The 14,756-nt window shown below is 32.1% G+C and overlaps 1 protein-coding gene across 9 annotated transcripts; it reads right to left on the reverse strand.

The window, feature by feature from the left end:
• Window positions 1-10,080: 10,080 nt before the first annotated feature.
• LOC120072717 (Peroxidase superfamily protein) lies at window positions 10,081-12,356 on the reverse strand. 9 transcript variants are annotated; one of them, XM_039025186.2, is made up of 6 exons: window positions 12,182-12,356; window positions 11,940-12,028; window positions 11,310-11,447; window positions 10,895-11,086; window positions 10,656-10,818; window positions 10,081-10,566 (listed from the first exon to the last, which is right to left on the reverse strand). In XM_039025186.2, the coding sequence occupies exons 2-6, from the start codon at window positions 11,940-11,942 to the stop codon at window positions 10,157-10,159; spliced, it is 906 nt and encodes a 301-aa protein (XP_038881114.1). In that variant the 5' UTR covers window positions 11,943-12,028; window positions 12,182-12,356; the 3' UTR covers window positions 10,081-10,156. The 9 variants fall into 9 exon arrangements, with proteins under 9 accessions (XP_038881114.1, XP_038881111.1, XP_038881112.1 ...); XM_039025183.2 differs by having other exon boundaries at window positions 11,310-11,465; XM_039025184.2 differs by having other exon boundaries at window positions 11,310-11,465; window positions 12,139-12,186.
• Between the last annotated feature and the right edge of the window lie 2,400 nt (window positions 12,357-14,756).

Consider the following 14,756-nt stretch of genomic DNA (forward strand, 5'->3'; position numbering starts at 1 on the left):
TTAGGTTAGGGAGTTGGAATGTTTGGTTGTTGTACTTTTATGGTGATCATCATGTCCTAATTGGTTAGCTTATATTTAAGGCTTTAATTTCAAATTTTTATAATTGAATATTAAATTTTAAATAGCTTATCAGTTGGCATTTACTGAATTTTTATAATCTTGAACAATTGATGAAGTTTTCAAATTCTAAAGCATGGAGTTTTTCTTTCCTCCAAATGGCACAATCACGTGCTGTTTTACCTATTCAAGAAAAGGAGAAATAAACAATTTATAGCCAATAGGGAAACAACCTTCTTGGTGTGCAAATTCTTGTGACGTATCATGTTATTATGTCTATTAAGTTTTCTTCAAAAATTAATTAAGAAAATTTTGGTTAAAATATTATTTTAGTCCTTAAAATATAGTTCATCTACTTTTAATAAATCTCAAGTTGACTCTTTACGTTAGTTTATTGTTGATTTTTTAAAAGAAAAATATTTTATTATTTACCAGGCTTTTCACAATAAATTTTAGAATACAAATTATTATTAAACTAAGACTACAATTTAAGATTTTATTAAAAGTACAAAGACTAATATAGGACATTTTAATAGTACATATAGACTAAAAATAGAATGTCTCTAGAGTTAAGAGATCAAAATGACATTTTAATCAAAATTATACCATGAGCTCATCCAACTACTAAATCTTTTTTTTGAAATTTTCCAATCTACTTATCTCATCATCCATAGAAGCATTTATTTTATTTGAGTTGAGAACAACTACTCAAAGTGGAAAGCAACTTTGTAGAACATAATTGCTATTTTGTTTCTTCTTTTTTTTTTATAAAAAAATAAAATAGCCATTTTTTTAGAAAGGGCATATCAAGATCAGCCTTTTAACAAACCTAGAAAAAGATTTAAATTGGGTTATGTATTTTTATTCTAGTGTAGTAAAATATAAGGAGGTTTTCAAAAATAGAAATGTAAAGAAAATTATTTACATAAAATAGTAAGATTTAATCATCTTCTTTCTTCTCTATCTTCTTTGTCTTCTTCCTTCTCCATCTTCTCCTTCTCCTTCTCCTTCTCCTTCTTCTTCGGTCCGATCTTGGTCTCTCTCTCTAACCCATGCACTTTCTTCTTCTTCTTTGATTTGATCTTGGTTTCTTTCTCTTACCAATGCACTCTAATGTCCAATAGCCACCACATTGATGCCCAACCGTCGATCCACCGTCATTTGAGTCTACATTGCAGATCTAGTTGTACATCACTAGTTGTGTGCCGATTTTTCTCTCTCTACCCGATTCACTCTCTCTCTTCCTCTAACTCTTAGATCCGTGTAGCCCAATCTTCGTCATTGTCAGCCTAGAGTTCGTCGGATTTTTGGCTATTAGGGATACGATTTTGGCCGTTTTAAGTTCATTTTGTTTGGTTCTTGAACACCCATTAAGTTTGGGTGTTAAAATTGAATTACCTATAAAGTTGGATACTGATTTGGATTTTGTTGCTTTTAGATAGTTGTGATAGACATTGTTATCAATGTCTATTACAGATAGATGCTGAAAAGTATATCAACTTCTATCACTACAAGTTTATCATTGATGGACACTGATAGAAGTTTATCAATGTCTATCGATGATAGAAATTGATAGAAATCTATCATTGATACTATAGTGATAGAAAGTAATAAAAGTCTATCATTGATAGACGTTGATAGATGTCTATCAGTATCTATCACTTTTTATTTTTTTTATTTTTTATAAATAACTTATCATTTTTTTATCAGTGAAAATTTTCCTAAAATATATCTCTTTTGATTATAAATCTTAAAAAGTGCATTTTTTTACGGCAAAAGGAAATGCATTTTAAAGAAGATAAAATAGCTAGGCAGCATAATGGGAAGCCATCCAAATATGGGTTGCTAAATTGGAAACATAGGTTAAGAAAATACATAAAGTCTTGCCTATCTACCAAAAGAATAGGACTTACCAAAGGAATAGGTTGGCTACAACCAAATCTCTAACTATTTGTATTTGTTGAGTTATTTTTGCAATCCCAAATTAGGGATTCCATATTATATAAATACCTCACCTATGTACATTTCAAATACAAGGAAAACTTGGCTTGCCACTGTCGTTTGCTACCTATCGTCTACTTGATTGAGCTATCGTTTACCTTGTCTAAGTACTATCATCCGCAGCGTGAGTCAATCTATATCTTTCAACCTCTCTTTTCTAACCATATAAACCCTACCAAGTCTCGAGAACTAAATTTTTATTCACATGTCATGATATATATTTTTACAAATAATTTTGGAGAAAAAAAAAACCATTATTTTGAGTATCTCCTTGGATTTTAAAATATTAAACCATTTTAAATAATTTAATCTTGAATTTCAAGTTTAGTTTTCATTTAATTTATATGTTTCGAAACGTGGGCTTAAATGAAAATCATAATTTTATAAATTTTAGGGTCAAAAAAATATTTTCTTTCCGGCCATTCATAAATTTAGAAGACAAATGTTTAGATTCAAAATTAGTAAAATTAATAAATCGAGGGAATCAATTTTTACCTTCAAGTTGTATTTCAATTGTCAACAACTCTTACATGCATCAATTGTGAAACGAAACCTAGAACTTAGAAAAGTGCACAAATATTTATCTTTTAATTCATTTTTTACTAAGTTCACCTACCAAATTTTAACCCCCCCAAAAAAAGGTAAAATTATCTTTCAAAACTCACTAATATCAACTAAATTTGAAATAGGGACAAAATTAAGTTTGACCGATACATAGAATTAACTTGAAATAAATTTATTAGAATCCACATATATATCTTGGGGAAAATGATATATATAGAACTAACTATACTAGCAAACTGATTAAACCTCAATTACTAGAAACACAATGTATAATATTCAAACTCAAACGAAAGTCAAATGGTCTAATAAGGCTTAGATATGAAAAAAACCAGAATTGACCAAAGAACTTCAAAATCTTTGGAGACTCAAAACATAATCGAGACATGTTTCTAGTGAACGTTGTCCTGAAGACAATTATTCGCTCTGCACGGGCTGCAAGCAAATTACAATAATTATTTCAGCAGGATACAATGGTTAACTCCGGTAGAACTACAACCTTGAACTACTTGGATATAGTAGAACTCTTGGAAACTTGCTCTCAACTTAACTCAAGAACAAAAGAAAGAAAGAAAGAGAAGGAAATGAGAGAACTCTTCAATTTAGAATGGGATGCTACAAATGAATAGCAACTTGGTAATTCTCCAAATTACAAAATAATATCAAATAAATATAAAAATTGAAACATTTGTCAAATTTAACTTAATTAAATTGTTACTCGACAAAAATCAAATATAACTCATTCAAATTGAAAAAAACTACAAATTTAACTTTCATATATATTAAATTTGTACATGAAACATCATTTTAATTTAATATTTCAATTCAATTTGAAAGTTTCTAGACAATGAATTTAATCTACACAATTAAATTCAGTTCATGTTTCAAATTTTCGCCAAACTTTCACTTTCTTTCACTATATCTATCCAACAATCCCCCACATGAAAGAAAATGAGAAAAATCAAACAAAACTATTGAGAGCAAACAAACAAGCTATGCATCAGGAGATGTGTCTTCTAGACTTGAACCTTCCTTATTGAATATCCATTGAATTTACCGAAGAATAGTGAGACTAAGCTCTGGATCTATCCTTCTCATTGGTGAATTGAGATAAAAAATATCACACCCAACTCGTTTTGTACAAAATCCTGAATTCATGAGAGCTTTAGAGAACATAAGCCATTTATAAAATAAGATATCAATATAACCTTAACATAACATATCACACACTCTAGAACATCATAGAAATGAGAAAAAACTATAAGTTTCTTAGTGTGTGAACTATGAATTATCTAACTAGTTTACCTATTGAACTTAGATCTTGGGATCTCCAGTCAACTAAGTTAGGTTACCAGTATATAACTCATTTCATAGGCTTTAGCCCTATTTCCCTCGATGTATATGTGACTTGCTTTCATGACAAACTTTTCACCAAAAGATTTGCAATATTCTTTTTCGACTTCACATAATCAATAGAAATTATTTCATTAGAGAGCAATTGCCTTATCAAATTATGTTTGAGTCTAATATATCGTGACTTGTCATTATAGACAATGTTATTGGCTTTCATAGAAACCGTAAATTGTCACAATAAATACATATTGCACTTAGAGGCTCTGGTCATAATGGAATATCTTCAAGAAAATTCCTGAACCATTCATCTTCTTTTCCTACTTTATCAAGCGCTATAAACTCCAATTCTATAGTAGATAGTGTTATACACGTCTGTTTTGAAGATTTCCATGATATAGCTGCTCCACCTAAGGTAAAAATATACCCATTAGTTGATTTAGTCTCCATGCTTTCAAAAATACAATTCGAATCACTAAATTCTTCCAGAACATGCGGATACCTCATATAATGTAATCTATAATTTAGAGTGTACTTCAAATACCTTAGAACTCTAACTAACGCATTCCAAATGATCATGCTCAAGATTGCTAGAGTATCTTGCTAACCTTTCTACTGAATAGGCAATATCAGATCTTGTACAATTCATTATGTACATTAAGCTACCAATAACATTAGAATATTCTAGAGAAGACACATCATCATTATTTTTCTTCAAATTACAAGTTGGATCAAATGGAGTAATAGTCAGCTTACTCTCCAAATGATCAAATTTTCTTAACACTTCCTCTATATAATGAGATTGAGAAAGTATGTATCCACTTGCATTTCTTGTTATTTAAATTCCAAGGATAACATCAGCAAGACCAAGGTCTTTCATATCAAAGTTTGGTTTCAACATCCTTTTAGTGGAATCAATAACATTTCTATTTGTGCCCATTATTAACATATCATCCACATTCAAGCAAACAATGACATATTCTTGATTTATGGTTTTAACATAGATACATTTATCACACTCATTTATCTTAAATCCATTTGATAACATAGTGTCATCAAGATTTTCATGTCATTACTTAGGTGCTTGTTTCAACCCATAAAGAGACTTAACAAGTTTACAAACTTTGTTTAAGTCTTTTAACAACAAACTCTTCAAGTTCTTCCATATAAATTCCTTCATCTAAATCTCCATTTAAAAATGCAGTTTTTACATCCATTTGGTATACTTCCAAATTTTGTATAAATTCTTGCAATTAACATCCTTATAGATGTAATCCTCGTCATTGGAGAGTAGTTATCGAAGAAATCAAGCCCTTCTTTTTGGCAAAAACCTTTAGCTACTAACTGGGTTTTGTACTTATCAATAGTGTCGTCAACCTTTAGGTTTCTTTTAAAAATTCATTTACTCCTAGGAGGTAAATCAACCAATACCCATGTATTGTTTTATAAAATGGATTTTAGCTCACTATTGATAGATACCTTCCAATAAGATGCATCAAAAGATGATACAACTTCTTGTAAAGTCTGATGCTCACTTTCTATCATATAAGTTACAAAATTAGGTCCAAAGGAAGTAGCTTCTTAGCTCATTTGCTTCTTCTAGGTTCAGACTTAGTATTTTGGTTGTGTTGACCTTTCGAAGAGCTAGCCTCATTAATTCTTTTGGTACCAATAGTTTTATGTATTTCCTCCTTTAAAGGAAAAATATCCTCAAAGAATTCAACTTCAATAGATTCCATTATGTTATTATTTATTGATATCAGATATTTTTTATTTAATCACCATGAATCTATAAGCAGCACTATGCATTGCATAGCCTATAAGGACAATCAATTGTCTTAGACCCAAGTTTGGTTTACTTAGGTAAAGGAACTTGTACCTTTTCAAACACCTCTACACTTTCAGTATTTTATATGAGGGAACTTTTCATTCTGCACTTTATAAAACGACTTATTAGTCTTCTTATGTGAAATTCTATTTAGTATAAAATTTGCTATCAACAAAGCTTCCTCCCACAAATTATGAGATATACCTAAACTATTTAACATGCAATTAACCATGTCCTTTAATGCTCGATTTTTTCTTTCAGCTACACCATTTTGTTATGGTGTATAAGGTGTTGTAATTTGATGGATTATACTATTAACTTCACAAAATTCATAAAGTGATGATAATTCATATTCAACACCTCTATCTAATCTGAACACCTTTACTTTCTTCTCAAGTTGATTTTCAACTTCCGCCTTATATGTTTTAAAAGCATTAATTGTTTAATCTTTACTATATAATAAACATACATGGCAATATTTACTACAATCATCAAGGAATGTGACAAAGTATCTCTTATCACCTCACGTGGGAGTACTTTTCATGTCACATATATCACTATGGATTAAATCAAGTAACTCATTACTTCTTTCCACAAATGGAAATGACTTTCTAGTAAACTTTGATTCAACATAAATTTCGCATTTGTGTCTATTATCAATGTTAAATTTGGCAATAGTCGTCAATTTACCATTCTATTTAAAGAACGATAATTGACATGCCCCAATCTAGAATGTCAAACATCATACAACTCAACAATATAAGCAGAAGATTTGATATTATTATTATTCTTTGGCATTTGTGCCAGTACAATCAATTTAAACATATCATCACTTAGATAGCATTTTCCTACATACATACCCCCTTTTTTCAGAATAAATTTGATCTTACTCAAATACAAACTTGAACCCATTTTTGTTAAGTAGGGTTCCTGACACTAGATTCTTTCGAATATATAGCACATGTAATACATCATTAAGGGTAAGTATCTTTCTAGAAGTCCATTTTCGCAAGACCTTTCCCTTGTCTTCTACTAAGGCAATTGAAGCATTTCCCATGTACAGCTTATTGATGCCATCTAACTTCTCTTTGTATATATAATGAAAAATGATTTGTCCTTACAAATGTGCCTAGTAGCACCAGTTCAATCTACCAATCTTTGATGTCTGAAGTCATATTTACCTCAGAAATGATGACAACCAAATCATCATTTTCCATGATATTGGCTTGATTGTTGGAACTTTATCCCTTTTTTGTGCCTACACATTGTAGCAATATGGTCATTCTTATCACAAACCCAACAATTCCCTCAAATGCGCTTGCTACCATCATTCCTTGACCCATGATTCACATTTTTCTTCTTGAAATTCTGCTTTTTGGGTTTATGTTTTGAAGTTTCAGCAATGTGAGCCTTGCTTCAACTTCTAGCGGAGTTTTATCTCCTTTTTTGTTATCCTCTTCTATATGGAGTTTTACCACAAGATTCTCCATGGATAACTCCTTTCACTTGTGTTTGAGATAGCATTTGAAGTCCTTCTAGGAATGAGACAACTTCTTAATCACAGCAGCAACTTGGAATGGCTCACTGATATCCTGTCCTTCACTTTGCAAATCACGGATGCTATTTTGCAATTCTTCCATCTAATTGACTGTCAACTTGGTATCAATCATCTCATAATCTAAGAATTTTTCCACAAGGAATTTCTTAGTACCAGCATCTTCTAGTTTGTACTTCTTATCTAATGCCTCCCACAATAATTGTGATGTATTATAGGCATTACAATAGACATTATATAAAGTATCCTCAAGATCACTAAGTATATACCTACAGCACAAGAAGTCTAGTTGCATGCTTGCATGCTTTGTAGCTTCTGTTTCAGGAGCTACAGCTTCTGGCTGGATAATTGGGCATCTTCCTTCAAAATATGAGCAAGATTCAGTGCGGTGAGATAGAAGATCATTTTTTATTACCATCTCTTGAAATTGTCTCCCTTGATCTTCTCTAGTTTTTCATCATGAGGTTTGACAATCGGTGATCCAATGATGGTAGAAGTAGCATCATTGGTGGAGGAGTTTATAGTCATTAGTTCAAAAATACTAATTGTCTTCAGATTGTTGGGGTAAAACGGTAATATATAGAACTGAAAAAACTAGCAAACTGATTACACCTCAATTACTAGAAACAATACACTCAATGTATAATATTCAAACTCAAACGAAATCCAGATGGTGTAACAAGACTTAGATATGAAAATAACCAAAGACTTGAAAGAACTTCAAAATCTTTGGAGACTCAAAATGTAGTCGAGTCATGCTTTTGGTAAGCATTGTCCTAAAGACAATTATTCGCTCTGTACGAGCTGCAAGCAGGCTACAACGATCGTCTCAACAGGATACAACGACTAACTCCAGTAGAATTTAACTTGACAAAAATCAAACATAATTCATTCAATTTTTTTTTTTTAAAAAAAAAAAAAACTACAGATTTAACTTTCATACATGAAACGTCATTTTAATTTAAAGTTTCAATTCAATTTGAAAGTTTTTAAACAATGAATTTAATCTACACAATTAAATTCATTTTTTGTTTCAAATCTTCACCAAATTTTCACTTTCTTTTACTATGTATATCTAACCATATATTTCAACGAAATTCCTATCTAAATTTTGTATGTTCGATCAATTTTATATCACTATCAAATATATGTTTATTTATTAAACATAGATGTTTTTTTTTTTTTTTTTACTATTCTTTGAATAAAAGTCAATAAAGTTAAAATTGTACCACTTTGTTCAAGTTTAAGATTAAAGTACCATGCTTATAGAAGTTGGTAAAATGGATCCATCTTAATTACTAAAGTGAGGGCTAAAAATTGATTTCTCCATTGAATTTTAAAGTATTGTAATTATGTCATTTTCTTATATCATTTATTGATATTAAGAATTTATCTTGACATTTTTAAATGTTGAGATACCAACACTTGTAGTGATGATAAAATCCTTTTAGGATAATGACATAAGCTCTTGCAAATGCATGAACCAGACAATGAAGCACGATGACGTAATCACTTAAGCAATTAAAATGATGGCTTACCTCTTTCTCCTCAAAATGATATATATATTTCAACTGCTTCACAACTTGGAATTTTCCCCTTTAATATATATACATATCCACACACACAAGAAAATATAGATACTAAACACCGCTCAAGGTGTATATCAATTTTAGTATGTATTATTATTTTGTATTCTTATTCAATAAATGAATTTTTAAGATTGTATTCCCATATTGAATTGTAATAATTTAAAATAACATCCATCCCTCCTAAATTATAATATTGATTTGTCTCTCGATAAACTTTTCATGCCACTTAGTCCTAATTCTAAACAATACAAATATAGTTCAATTTATTTTAATTTTTTTCCTAGTTGTTTGAAGCTAATGGGTAATTTTATTTAATAATATAATTTGGACGTTAAAATGCCATTTGGATCTTGTAATTTATAAATGGCTATGTTTTAGTCTATGTACTTTTAAATGTATAATTTTAGATCTTATATTTTTTTACAAATTTTAGAAGTAATGTTTATAGGTTAATTTGTATGGATAAATAATAATAATAACTTTCTGTCAAGAAAATACACGATGGGTACAAAAAGTTACACTTAACTTATATACCCATTTTAATATGTTGCTGAACCAAAATTGCACACAACTTATAAACTATTCTAATATGATTGTTTTTTGTTTGTTTTATTTGATTGTGGGCGAAATTATATTTTGTTAGTTTCCTTTCTAGAAGTGGAATTTTGCTATAGCATGCTTTAGCAAAATAATCTCCTTTGACATTTAGTTCCGGTATATTCGTTTGTTTTAGAATCTTATTATTTTTAAAAGAACAAAACAAAATTATTATTATTATTATTAATTTGACTGAAATCTATAAGGCTCATCTACGAGGATGAAATTGTCATTTACATAGGTTTCTTAGCATCCCTTCCAGTGATTTCCTTTTGGTTTACTTTTCAATCAAACACGTTTCTTTCTCCAAAAACACATTGATTTTTATTTGACTTAGTTTTCAATTTGTAATCATAATTTGTTTGAATGGTTTGGTTCTTTGCAGAGAAGGCCAAAATTGGGAGAAGCCTGGCCTACCACCAGTAGGCCCAGAAGAAGCTGAGCTTTTGGGCCGAATACGGGCCCAAATTCAACTACTCAGTCCAACTAGAACTCTAGAAGAATGGAAGTTGATGAGAAAGCAACAGCAAAAGCATCAACAATAATAGAAGCCAACAGCCAATTTATTATCAAAAGAGAGTTTGAGTTGGTTAAATTTACAAAGGAATATATCATCTTCTAGTTCACCACCCTGCAATTCTTCCTAATCTCTCCATTTTGGCCTGTAAGGATCCCAGTATTTGCCAGCTTCACCATTGATGCTCCAAAGTCCCTGTAAAACAGATATGGGTACCGGCTGTAGTTAACCACAAAAGGAGCAGTTGTATTGTCTTTCATGAGAGCTTGGTCTGACTGCAGGAGTCCCAACTTGTTCACCAAGTTTCTGTAATACACATTGTCGAACCGGTTGATCGTGTAGGCATCCAAGGGGGCAAATTTGTTGTTGGAGTCTTCTTGATTTGGACAGTTGCTCTGTAAGTTCTGTCGCAGCATGACGTCAAGTTCTGGATCGGGATTTCCAGCACCATCAAAGTTGAATAGCCTATGCTTGAACATCATACACCGAGCAAATCCGAAAGTGTGTGCACCTGTACATCAGTTGTGCATGATGGTTAGAATAGTTTTCATAGATTTAAAGCTGAGAGGAAGTACAAAGATGAAGGATGAGAAAGGTGACCTGAGAGAACAACAACATCCTTCAGATCAAGGCCTTTCGAAGTGAATTTCGCAATGATATTCTCCAATGGCTCCACTGGTGATGGCAGCTGATTGGCTTCACTCTCGCTTGCTGTTGTGCCATCTCGGCGACCAAGTGGAATTTGCCAAAATGGTCCCCCAGCCTGTAAAGGAAAGGTTCAGAAAGATACAAAAGCATGATGTTTGAGAGAGATGTGTGAACTAAAAAAATTTGCTTACAAGGTAGACAGCCTCTCTAGCTGCTAGAGTTACTATATCAGTACATGAGACAACAGATGGGCAGACTCTCTCTAAAACAGCCTTTATATTATCAATGACCTCATAGCCTCGAACTGAGTTCATATTCGGCAATGCATTTTTCTCCCCCTTAAATGTGCTAGTGTCATCAAGCAACAATGATCCATCACAACCCTATACCAGAAACAAAATGTCAATGTGAGCTTAGCTTAGCGGTAATTGACATGAACTTCCATCCTAAAGGTTAAAAGTTCAATCTCTCATCCTCAAAGTTGTTGTACTAAGAAAAATATATGTTCTATTTATATATGTATCCCATGGTCATCCATATTTATATATGTATCCCCATGGTCATCCTCCTAGTTTACTCAATATTATATAAAGAAAAATTAATTACGTTGACGAAGCAATCATGAAAATGAAGCCGTAAGAGAGATGCAGCCATCCTAGTATCATTAGAAACTGCCATCCAGACGCCATATCTGATAATCCTTGTTAGGTTGGGACAAGAGGCATCATAAAACCTATAATCAAGCTGTGAGGACACAAGGAGCTGATTCAAGAAAAAGAAGCTTATAAGCAACAAAACAACATATTTGGAGGAGTTATCCTTCATGTCTTCAAATTAGCTCTGAGAAAGTAGTAGAAACTATAAATGATTGCAAATTTGGTATAACTATCAGTATACAACGGCAGCTATTTATATACGAAAAAAGAAAGCTAGGAGTTAGCAAGAGTGATAATGTTCAGCATGTGTAATAGGATTAGTGGCTCAGCCACTCAAAATATTGTTTTTGGATTGAGTTTGGTACAACCTCACCATTTTGTTAGAGCTAAGCCAGGCCCCATCTCATTGAAAATCAGAATTGTTATAGTGGTAAGGTGATGCATATCACACTTTCATGGCTCACCACTTGAACAAGAATATATATATATATATATATTTATATGGAGCAACTAATTTACAACACTCCCAGGTTTGACTTCATTCCTCTCACGTGAAGAAAAACCTGCACTCAAGGCTCACCATTCTTTACTCGTTTCCAATAATGAGTTGCCACCGCATGCCTTTCCATCAGTATGCAGTCCAATAGTGGAAGTTAGGGCAGGCTTGTTCTGCCAAGAATCAAGTTAAAGAAGACGAATTTTCTATTAATATATGGACATTAAGTAATGGGGGAGGCAGAAAAATATGAATTGTTTCGTTGAATATGTATAATAAAGACCTAAAAGGAGTTCATGCCATGCAGAGAATGTGGGAGTAGATACCTATTTGAGCACCGCACCTAATGACTTCATATACAACTTTAGCAGAAAGTACTTATCCAACTTGGCTACTATCTTTGTTGCTGAATCAGACTCTACCACGCAAATAGGAAATATCTTTGCTTATTCTCCGAGCAATATAGACCACAGAAACCATAAAAGCCCCATTTTTCTCACTATGACGTATGGTTCAATATGAAGATTATTATATAAACTTTCACAAATCTTCATTGATATAAGTGAATTGTATGCATAACTTTTAATCCTTACTGTTTTGTACATCATTCATGAATGTCTGTGTGGTTTAATACATTTAGGGCTTATTTGGATGAACTTTCCAAGTGTTTAAAAAAGGCGTTTTGAATGGAAAAAGAAAAGTAGCCTTCTAAGACATTTACTCAATCCAAACAGGCGTTTAATCACATATTGTAAAATAGCAAGCTAGATACTTCGATATGCAGCGAAATTGAAGAGAAATCATAGTTGCGTTTGCAATTTGAAAAGAAGAGGAAATTGATGAAAGGCTTCTTTTGATCATCAGTAAAATAAAGGGCTTGTTGCTTAGGCGCCAATCAAGCCCTTGGAACTTGGAAGTAGTAATGAAATTATATTCCCCTTCAAAAGACAAAAAAGAAAAACTTCCATTTGCATTACATCATATAATACTGATTACAAACTTTACCATTTTCTTTAATTGAATTATTGTTTTAGTAGGTAGATTTCAAAAGTGAAAAGGGGAAAATCGAGGACTTGTGTTCTTCTAGAGTCAAGGGCATCATGCTTGATTGAATTCTAATGAATAAAGAAAGGGTTTCTTTCTTCCTAACCTTCTGCTTTTAGACCGTAGCAGTTTGAAAGCGAAAGCAACTCAGTTGAAATGTCCGCATGTAATTTGAAAAAAGATAATGATTGGAATAACCCTAATCCCTAAATGGAATAAGAATAATTGAGTTTTGTGCTTCACGGATGTGAAGTGCAGAAATGCCCTTCGCCATAAACCTTATAAACGACGGCTGCCGGAGGACTCGCAGTTCACCGGCCCTCTTATTAAATCGCCGGTCAGGTGTGTGATGTCTTTGGTTCCGACATCGGTTGGGTCGATAGTGTTCGAACTTGACGGAGATTTCCTGTAGATGCACCGGTGGAAGGAAGTCTCTGTCTGGTCCTAGGAATATTGTTCGGTTGGATTGGATTTGGTTGAAAGAGTTTTTAACCCAATCTAATTGTTTCCTAAGATTTTTCAATCCAAATAACTGTAATTAAAAAATAAACTCAACCCAACTATGAAATATTTGGATTAGATTAGTTCGGATCATTTATTTAAAATTTTATTAAAAAAAAGTAAAATATTAATATGTAGAAATCTAATTTAATTATTTTCATATATTGAATTAAAATTAACAACTCAATTTTAATTTATATAATAAAAATTTTCTTTCTAAAGTACAAACAAAATACTTTTAATAGTTGTTGAAGAATAAATTATTCAAAAAATATTAGAATTAAATAAAATGTATAAATAATTATGTTATAAGTAATAAAAATATATATATATTAAAGTTAATAATAAATTCGGGTTGGTTTGAGTTAGTTTGGATTATATTAGGTGAATCCATGAACCAACTCAATTCATAACATCTTTATTTATTTGAACTCAACCCAACCCAAACCGCACGGATTAGGTTCGGTTGATCAATTTTTTCAGGTCATCGAATTTTTTGAACACCCCTACCTGGTCCCACGGAATAATGTGTGTTTGTTTTCTTGGCTTTTTTTCGGGAAATTTGTACGGTGACCCAAAAATTGGGCCCAAAATGTCACATGACCCTTTTTAAAAAATAATGTCAATTGACTCTGCTAACGTCATCGCCCTACCAATTTGCCCTTACTTCGTCTTCTTACCTTTTTACTGAGAAAACCCACCAAAACTAAACTATTATTCATTCAAATTTTCCAAGGCTAATGGCTGTATTGCTCATAAACACAAAAAAACTACTTCCGGCTTGCAAACGATTCTACTTCCGACTTTCAATCGAATCTTATCGGTAAATCTTTCTTTCAATATGTTTTTTTTTTTTTGTTTTGGATGTGTTCTGTGGTTGAAGACGAATAGAAAGAGTTTGTGAGCGAGATAAGTGAGAGTGAAATCGATAGAGCGACGCCGGAGAGAGCGACACCAGAGAGATAAGTGAATCTATGGTTTTTTTTGTTTATTTTTCTTGTTTTCGATGTGTTATGTGGTTGAAAACGAGTAAAAAGAAAGAATGTGAGGGAGATAAGGGAGAGTGACACCGGAAAGAGCGACATCGGAGAGAGCGACACCAGAGAGAGCGACATCAACGAGAGCAATTCTAAAGAGAGCGATGCCAGCGAGAGCCATTCTAGCGAGAGCGATGCCAACGAGATCCATTCTAGCGATATTTAAACAGAATGTTTTTTTACATTTTTTCTTTTTGAAGAAGTTTACTGATTGAATTTTTTAATAAATGCAGGAGTGATTTAAGATGGCTACACGTCTAAGAATAGCTGAAGGTGACAGATTTCCCGGTCATGTAACCAGCTTGGCCCACATTGCCAA

Source organism: Benincasa hispida, chromosome 3 (genome assembly GCF_027475165.1).
Source record: "Benincasa hispida cultivar pf3 chromosome 3, pf3_genome.v1.1, whole genome shotgun sequence".
Classification (NCBI taxonomy): domain Eukaryota; kingdom Viridiplantae; phylum Streptophyta; class Magnoliopsida; order Cucurbitales; family Cucurbitaceae; genus Benincasa; species Benincasa hispida.

What these genes read in the sequence shown, in the direction of transcription:
- LOC120072717 (XM_039025181.2), bottom strand. Translation starts at nt 11,528, where the DNA reads ATGAAGGATAACTCCTCCAAATATGTTGTTTTGTTGCTTATAAGCTTC. An exon ending in TTCATGATTGCTTCGTCAAC is followed by an intron (nt 11,087 to 11,309) that starts GTAATTAATTTT and finishes TTTCTGGTATAG; the next exon opens with GGTTGTGATGGATCATTGTT. An exon ending in GGATGTTGTTGTTCTCTCAG is followed by an intron (nt 10,567 to 10,655) that starts GTCACCTTTCTC and finishes ACTGATGTACAG; the next exon opens with GTGCACACACTTTCGGATTT.